The 9146-nt window shown below is 44.9% G+C and overlaps 1 protein-coding gene across 1 annotated transcript in view; it reads right to left on the reverse strand.

The window, feature by feature from the left end:
* Positions 1-8552, reverse strand: part of PGM1 (phosphoglucomutase 1) — a 57001-nt gene extending 48449 nt beyond the window's left edge. The window contains exon 1 of the mRNA XM_045835479.1: positions 8153-8552. Coding sequence (XP_045691435.1) covers positions 8153-8398 — 246 coding nt within the window. The 5' untranslated portion in view covers positions 8399-8552. The remainder of the gene's footprint in view (positions 1-8152) is intronic.
* Between the last annotated feature and the right edge of the window lie 594 nt (positions 8553-9146).

Here is a 9146-nt window from a genome sequence, read left to right on the forward strand (position 1 = left end):
GAAAGTGGCTTCAACCCAAGTAGCAAGGTCTGCACACTTCTCCTCTCCAAATGCTCATTTACTGAAAACTTCCCCAACTGGCAGTGTCCTCAGCCACTCCCAGTGGGAATGTAGTACTAGGAGCCCAGTCCTGGGGTGTCTGTGTTCTCCTTCACCTCTCTCACATTCTAGGAACACAGCAGGCAGTTCCCAGTCTCTTGCTCTGGACTCTGTGACCTGTGAGACCTGAAATCTTTGCTGCAGAGGAAATAAAGTAATGCATGCGGAAGTACCTTGTAAAATATAAAACATGAGGTATGTTTAAAGTGAGGTTAACTCTTGAAGAGTATGAAACAAAAGTATATAGTTGGGGGGTGGAGGAGCCTCCAACCTGCCTCTTCGGCATGCTCTGCTCTCTCACCTTTGGTTCCACCTGGGACATTCTTTCCCCTCTTCCCCTCCAGGTCTGGGTGTGGTTGTCAGTTCCCTGCACCCTACGCCTGAATCAGGTGCACCTCTGTTCAGCCCTCACCACCTGCCTCGCTCATCCCCATCACAGCTCTGCCTGCACCTCTGCTTTATCCCAGGAGTCAGCTCTGTTTAACAGACAGGCTTGTCCTGTGCTCCCTGCCAGTGTTCGTGGTCTCGCACTGGCCAGTCTGGTCCCATGGTGGCCACTCAGCGCACTGACTGAGCCCACTGGGCTCACAGAGTATAGGAGTCATTTCAGCTCATTTCCACAACAGGTGCTTACAAGCAGGCTGGAGTTCCATATAAGGGACTAATATTTGATGGGAATCGAACCCATACCCCCAAATGCTACCATACAGTGATCCAGGCGGGAAGCACTCCTTGGGTTGAACCAATCACACCCAACAGCAGCCTAAAACAAATTCACAATTAGTTGCTAAAATAAGCCATATAGTTTATATCTATAGGAAGGCAAGATCTCATCATCCTTACATGCCATTAACACCGGTTTAAAGGGAAGAAATGAAACTTAAATCTGGGAAGATTCGTATAACGTATGGATGGTCATATCAACCCAGGGAGTGCAAGTCGGCATTTTGCAAGATCATTCTCCAGGTCCTCTGGCAACCTGGTAAGACTCATTTATGTATTAAAAGCTCTGAAAGTCCAACTTAAGACTGCCCAATCCAGTTTTCCCCAACTTTTAACCCTGATATGATAATAATCCCCAGAACTACCTGCTTTGGGATACACTTATTTATGGAAAAGAACAAATGGATGAAATACCAGAAGACCAGGGTCCAACTCCACCATTACTACCAGTTTGGGCGACTCACCCAATCTTTCTGTACTTGTCTACCACACTACATCTTCTCAGGAGCACTGGGATACTCAGGAAGTGGGTAAAGAAAACGTTTCCACTATGAAAACACAATGTTCAAAGTGTCTGCCACTCGTGATTAAGCCTTTATTGGCTTGACTGGCAGTCCCCAGGCTTGACTCACCACTTCTATCTTCTGCCTCAGAGACTCCGCTAATTAATGACTGGGAGAAGCATTGGGAAGGGGGACTTCCAATAATTAAAATTTAACAAACAAACAAACAATTGGCATCCCTCTCCATACCCCAAGGGAAAGGCACATCCTTTTCACTCTCCCCCAGCAACATCCCCGAGGGCTGCACCTTTCAGATTTTCTTTCCCTTCGGAGGAGGTAGGTGAGATAAGTCTTTCCCTAAAGCCCTTCGTGGGTCTTCAATGACGTAAGGCACTCAGTAGCCATTCTTAAAACATGGTTCTGAACTTTGAGCACAGCTTCAAAGGTAACGGAATGCTGGGATATGTCTGTGTGGACTTCATTTAGTGGAAAATGACTGGATCAGTTCAAACCTTCCTAGTCAACTTTCTTAAAGGTGTAGCCCACTCAAATCATTCTCCTGACAGCTCTTTGAAAGTCTGAAGGGGGTCAGAATGTGCCACTGCAGTGTAACAATTATTCTGAGCTGAAGACATTTGAGAGAAAGCATTTTTCTGAACTCCTTCATCTACCTACAAGCAGTCTCTTCAGTTGTCATACATCCCCTCCTGGAGACAGTTTCTAGAAACCAGGGATGATTGACTCTGCTGACTACACACCTAAATGGATACTATCACTATCACCCAAATAGATCATCTTCGCCCATTCTCTTAAGGTCTTATTTTTCCTAAAAGTCATTTGTCTTTTCCATAAGAGCCCTTTTCTCCCTCCCCCTCACCTAATAAAATAGTATATAAGCCTAAACTCTAATTGCTTCCTTAGCTGAGTCTCAGCTTTCTGTAAATTTCTACAAATATGATAAGTGTGTGATAAAATCCTATCTTTTGTTACTGCTCTGTCTCTTGACAGTTTAGCTAGTAGGCTCCATAAGGTTAGAGAAAAAGTTTTTCCTCCTCCTCAAATCCAAGAGGAGGAAAGGAACAAATTTATTTTTAAAATTCGATCAGTGTTGCTTAAACCTCTTATTGTGTCAAGGTAAATTTATAATACATTTGTAATATACATATAATAAACTACACGTATTACTGGGGCCCTTTGTACAATGGAAATTTGTACACTTGTTTATTTGGAACATAATTGTACAATGTGAAATGATTAACTGTATTTATCCTTTACTTTGAACTCTTCCCACAGAGACGTCCGCACGGCTCACTCCTGCAGTTCATTCAGGTCTCTGCTCACCTCAGGGTTAGCAGAGGTTTTTCCCAATCTGCACACTAAAAAGAAGAGCCCACCTATGATGCTCTCTCCTTTACCACGTTTTACTTTTCCTCAGAACATTTACCATCTTCTGATACAATAACATCCCCCTCCCATCAGAACCCCACAGCTCCATGCTGGCAGAAACTGCTCAGTTCACTGCTGTGCCCCTGCTTCCCAAAATAGGGCCTGGCACACAATCGGTACTCAATAAATATCTACTGAGTTAATGAATCACTCTTTCCTATCTAATCTTGTTTACCAAAAGAAGCTTTACTGTGAAAAGGAAGAATGTTCGTTCTAGTCTTTAATGATCCATGGCTATCAGATTTAGTTAAGAAAAGAAGAAAAAGGAGACCTGGCCAGGGTGACTCAGTTGGGTGGTGCGTGTACCATTGATCTACTCTGGGTGCACCCGAGAGGCAACCAATCACCCATAGGTGCTTCTCCCTTGCATGGATGGTTCCCTCTCCCCCTGCCTCTCTCTCCTAAAGCAATGGAAAAATGCCCTCAGGTAAAGATTTAAAAAATGTTTAAAAAAAATGTTTTAGCAAGAGCATTAGTGAAGCCAAGAAAGAGAAACTCTTAATTTTACTTACATATTTCACATAACAAAGATTAGTGGCTAAGTGCCCAGCTCTAAAGACAGTCCTTTCTCTTCTTCAAGACACTTTGCCTTTCTGCCATGTCCCTCTCCTGTATGGTGGCCCTTTCCGTTTGCACACTGTCTGCTCTTCAAGACACAATTCAATTTCCATCTCTTCTTTCCCCAGGTCAAAATGTTTTTTCCCTTATTTGCACTTTTTCTAATTCTGCTCTTTGCATGAGTATTTCTTGTGCTGTATCTTCCCCAAGAGACTGCACATTCCTGAATGGAAAAAGACAGTACCTTATTCATCCTGGTACTAAATGTCGGTTCAACATCAGAAAGCTTACACAAGGGGAGAACAACCATTCATAAGCCCATCATAATTAAAGAACTTTTTTTTCAAACACGGGAGTTACAGCATGTTAAAAAGGAATCCAAAGATGTTTCTCTGCCAAGTCATCCCTGCTCGAGGGATATCAGATTTTAAGTACGAAAAACAAGAGGCCTCCGCCTAACACCAATTACCTCAGGGCCCCAGAACATTCTCCCTTGTGCTGAGTGTTGTCATTTCCTTCTCAGAACTAAACATGTCCTTTCACCTGGGTTTGCAGCTGGGCCTCATGAGAGTTCGGAAGAGTGATCCACCCCAAATGGGACATAAGTCCTTCCACTTAAAATGAAGTTCTCAAAGCCCCAGTGGTTTGGTCTGAGAACCCGAGACCTTTAACCTCTGGGTCATGTATTTAATACCCATTTAGTGCAAATACCTGACACTAAAAGGGAATCATTTGTTTAATGCTGGGGTCCTTAACTCTGACTCCTTAGGCCCATGAGGTCCGTGGATGGGATGTAATGGGGTCCATGAATTTGAAAGGCAAAACAAACCAAAACATCTTTATTCTCACTAACCTCTAAATGGAATTTAGCATTTCCTTTAGTTATGAATGTAGGCAACAAACCACAGTCTTTATTATTTATTTTTATTATTATTACCACTGCTAATACTACTGCTACCTGGGACTTAATCATCAGGAGAAATCACAAGGATTTTCATTTCATAGTGTAATTATCTCAAAATATTGAGATTGTAGATATCTCAAAATACCATTTGTACTTATCACTACTCTAAAGTAAGACAATACTAGTCCCTCCACTGAATCTTGTTATTTAGTATATCAATAAGGGAGACTATATCTTGCTATGTTACAAATTTGGTTAATATTTTAATAATTGTATTTCAATATAGTTTTTTTCCTTTGCAATCCTTTGTACTTTTTAAAATGGAACAATTCTCAGAAGGAGTCCACAGGTATAACAAAGGAATTCATGGCACAAGAACCCCTGTGATCTGATGGAAGAAAACACACTTCTTCATCAAAAAACTTCACAAGTTCCATAAGGGCATTCATTTTATTTTGCTGAAGATGATAAACTAACCTTCAAAATATCTAAACTTCCCTTTACTTATGAATTTGAACTTTCCTCAAATCCTAACACTGGTCATTTGCAGATCACTGGGCCCAATAGTGATTTTTAGAGACCAGGAATGGTTTGAACCAGTAGGGAGTCTGCAGTAGGAATCTCTTAGAGTTTTCAGTAACAGAGACCAAGAAACTCCTTTTTCAGTTGGCCTAATCCAAGCTGTGTTTTTGCCACTTGTACCCAATCGGGTTCTGACCACCATGAATCCCTCTGTGCTGGAACCAATGAGGGTTAGAGGAGGGTGGGAGACCATGCTGGTATCTCTGTGTGGTGGGAGGTGGGGGAAAGTGTTAGTATCTGCATCTGGTTGAGTTGGCTGACTCAGTGTCCCCATATCAGCAGAATGTTGATGGCCTGAAGTCCCATCCCCCTCCAACAAGAAACGTCCAACAAAAGGTTTCTTCACAAGTGTCATCCAAACAGCTTCCAGGTGAGAAGGAGCAGCCATGTTCTTTTAAATGCACTGTTTCATTTGATCCTGACAAGAGCCTGGGTATGTACCACCACTTCCAACTTTTACACATAAGGGGAAATAGAATCAGAAAGTAAATAACTTGCCCAAGAGAACCATCCTCAAGTCCTCTGATTTTTATTCTGTTTAGAATTCCTCTGCCTTGACAACTCCAACTAATCCTCTAAGCCTCAGTTCAGCTACCACCCTTCTGTGAAGGCTTCCTCACTTACCATCCTCTCCCAAGTGCGGCCTTCCACGCTCCTGCCCCTTCAGAACCTGGTATGTACCTCCATCATAACCCAGAATTGCTTATTCTTGTCTACCTCCTCTTCTAGACTACGCATTTGCTGAGGGCGAGAATATTTTGTATGCCAAGTACTTAGAACAATGTCTGATATGAAGTCAGCACATGATAAATGTTCAATGAAAATAAACTTAAGTGCTGGAATACACTTCACAATTCAAGGCAATTGAACAAGGATTCATTGAATGCTACATGGTCCTAGGTACTGCAGATACAGATAAAACATAGATCTATCTTAAAGAAGCCTACTTTCTAGTTGGGGAGTGTCACATGCAAACAGAAAATTTCACTAGGTTTGATTAGTCTATTCTAGAATTACAGGCCTATGGGAAAAGATCACTTAATGGGAGGAGAAGGCACAGAGGGGTTGTTAGGGAAAGGTTTCTGAAGATGCTATCCGAATTTAACGATACCAGAAGAGAAGGAAGACAGTATTTAAATACATGGTAAGGAGAGAGAGAGAGACATGAGAGACAAAGAGACAGAGAAAATAAAATCAGAGAGCAGCAAGCTGAGGACAGAAACCTAGAGAATAGCTGGGGTTTGGGTAGGGCAAGCAGTGCAGGAAGAAACCCAAAAAGTGTGAGTAGAATCAGGAGACAGTGGTCAAGAGAAAGAAATGAGAACGCTAAAAGAGTACAAGGTCAGCAGTGATCAATGCAACAGGAAAGTCAGAGAAGATAAGGCCTAAAAAGTGGTCAATGGATTTAGCAACCAGAAAGTCAGTGGTAACCGGGTGAGAAAAATTTTAGTGGAGTGGTAGGGGAAGCAGAGTCAGATGGCAGTGGGGCTGGGAAGGAACGGGAGGTGAGAAATCAACGGGAGGTGAGAAATCAAGGATGGTGAATGCAGACAAGTTTTACAAAGATTGGCCAAAAGGGAGAAAACAGTGGAACAGTATCGAAAAGGTGATAAGGTTCAGGTGCAATTTTTTTTGTCTTAACTGTTTCCTTCCCACCCCACATAACTGCCAAATAAACCATTTTCCTTTGGACCCCTAAAATTCTTACTATGCTATAAGCTTTTTAAGGATGAGCCTTGGGTCAGAATTGTCTTTTTATTCCACATATTTCTCAGTTCACAGCTCAGTGTTTGTTGAACAAATGAATAAAATGCAAATTCACAAGTGATAAGGAAATGAAGGGATCTACTGGGATATAACTAATTTGTTCTTTCAAGAGAATTTGAGGTGGTCTGAAAACTCAAGAGCATAAAGAAAACAAATCCAGACAATGTTTGACCCAGGGAGGCAGATGTAGATTAGGTCCAACTTAGATTTTGGAGACCCCTGAAGAACAGATCTTTAGATTTAAGCTTCCCTTCATTCCCAGAAGCTGTTCAGGTTCTGTATTGCATTCTCAGTGCTGCTACGTCAGTTCCTGCAAATTATTTATCTTGCCTAAGCTTCCTATCCTCCTCCGCAACTTGAAGATTCCCATAATAGCACCTACCTCGCAGGGCTGCAGTAGGTTAAGTGAGATTCCACAAGTGAAGGACTTCTCAGGGTGCTTGGCAAAATGGCACTCAATATGTTAATAAGATAAATAAAGCACTATTAGAGTGAATTAAAATATTAAATGGAATGAGTTTCAGAAGAGATGGTAAAGGTCAAATCTTATTTTAAATATAGAAAACTTGTTCTTTAGAAAAACTCGTTAGAAAACGTTTTATAAAAGTGAGTGAACAATCAGCTCCAATTTACCTGTTTCATAAATATATTTTTTTCCGTGTATCAGGTTTACTGCAAAATCTATTTCAAAGTTTCACCTATCCCAGTGAACCTGCCCCATTAAGTCAGTTAACGTTCCTTAGGCGGGGAAAAGACCCAAAGTGTTGCATTAACTTCCTGGCCGGCTACCACCTCTTGCCCAAGAGCTCCGCAGGCTGTGCAGTTTGTGTTCCAATGAGAATTCAGCTCCAGCCCCCTCCGGGGAACGGATCCAGAAGCACCACTGGGCAAAGACTACTAACCTTTTCAAAACCCTGCCCCCCAGCAACCAGGCCCGCAAGGGCAGGAGCTCCGTCCCAATGCAAACCGAGGGGTAGGGAACAAGACTTCGCAACCCTCTCGGGGCTCCGCCGGCCTGACACACCAGGGGGCCGATGCTCCCGCCACCCCGCCCCAGGGGGTCGGGCTCTGGCCCAAGACAGCGCCAGTCCCAGACCAGAATAGAAGGCCACCGGCGAGGGGTTCTGAGCAAGGCGGCGGCCTCTAACCTTTCTGGGTTAAGGCGACTGCACTCCGCTCTGTAACTGTATCTTCAGTCGGGAAAGGTTCAAGTAAATGTCAGAGGCCCCGGGAGGGGAGGGAGGAGAGAGGGGAGGGGCGGGAGGCGGAGGCAGGCTCCCCAAGGTGGAGCCTCGTTCCCCAACTCGCACCTCCCTGCCTGCAGGGAGTCGGGGAAGCAGCTCCGGGGAGCAGAGAGGCCACTTTCCTACCGACCGCGACCCCTTCCGGCCTTCAAAGCCGGCAGGAGCGGGCGCAGAGGGGCTGGGGGTGGAGACTGGGGCGGCCGCGCACACGAGAGGACAGGACGGAGCCCTCGCGGAGGCGGGTGGCAGGCGGGGAAAAAAGGCAGCCGCACGTAGCGCACGGCCCGCGCCCGCAGCGTCCTGCGGCGGAGCCGGCGCGCGCTTACCCCGTTGGCGGCAGCAATGCGAATGATGAGCTGAATGGCCTCCTTCATGTAGAACCTGCCGTCCCCGCCCACCACCAGGATGGCCTCCTGCCGCTGCGCCGGCTCCACGGTGGAGATGATACTCTGGATGAAATTCTCCGTGTAGTTGGCGCTGCTCTGGAACACCTTCACCCGCTTCCGCAGCCCGCTCGTGCCCGGTTTCTGGTCCGGGTACGCCTGGGTCTTAACTGTCACGATCTTCACCATGTTGGCGATTTGCTTCCTGGAGCCGGAGCGGACTCTGCTCACCGAGGGGCGGCCAGAGCACTGGCTGCAGCTGTTCTAGGGTGACTGTGCGGGCGGGGTCGGGGCAACGCTGGCCCTCCTAGCCGCGCTCGGCCCTTCTTAAAGGGACAGGGGACAGGGCCCTCCCTCCACCGCCTTCAGGCCTCATTAGATGTGGGTGGAGCCTCTCTGATTTACCCTAACACCCCCACTGCACCCCAACCAAACCACTACAAAATGAAACCCTCACCTCCTCCCATAAATGGAAGGGCAGAGCTTGGGGTAGGGACGCGGTCATAGGACAACTTGAGGCATGGTGAGAAAAATACAGAAAGAGCATAGCGATTTCATGTGGTTTGGCTAGAGTATCATGTGTAAATAATTTTCTGGAAACCTGTTCTGAGGGACAAAAGTGCCAGCCTCAGCTAGATTTTGACTCCTCATTCTTTCATTCTCTCTCCAAATATTAGGGTATGTGTGTTAGAAAAATGAGTCACCTCTAAAGGTCTAACTCGCCCATGTAACTGTACTTCCACTGGTTAGGGTTGTATACTAATAACTAAGGTTTACTGAATATAATATTTTTAATTCTTCCTAAAGTACAGATTTCCCTCCTGTCCCCTGTTTTATGCTTACAAAACTAAGATTAAAAAAAATAGAATGGCTCATCAAGGCCTTACAGATAAAAGTACAGGCAGGAGGCCAACTCATGTGGGTGTAGCTCCAAAAC

The sequence above is a fragment of the Phyllostomus hastatus genome, unplaced genomic scaffold (assembly GCF_019186645.2).
Source record: "Phyllostomus hastatus isolate PE091 unplaced genomic scaffold, TTU_PhHast_1.1 phas_contig_209, whole genome shotgun sequence".
In the NCBI taxonomy this organism is placed as follows: Eukaryota; Metazoa; Chordata; class Mammalia; order Chiroptera; family Phyllostomidae; genus Phyllostomus; species Phyllostomus hastatus.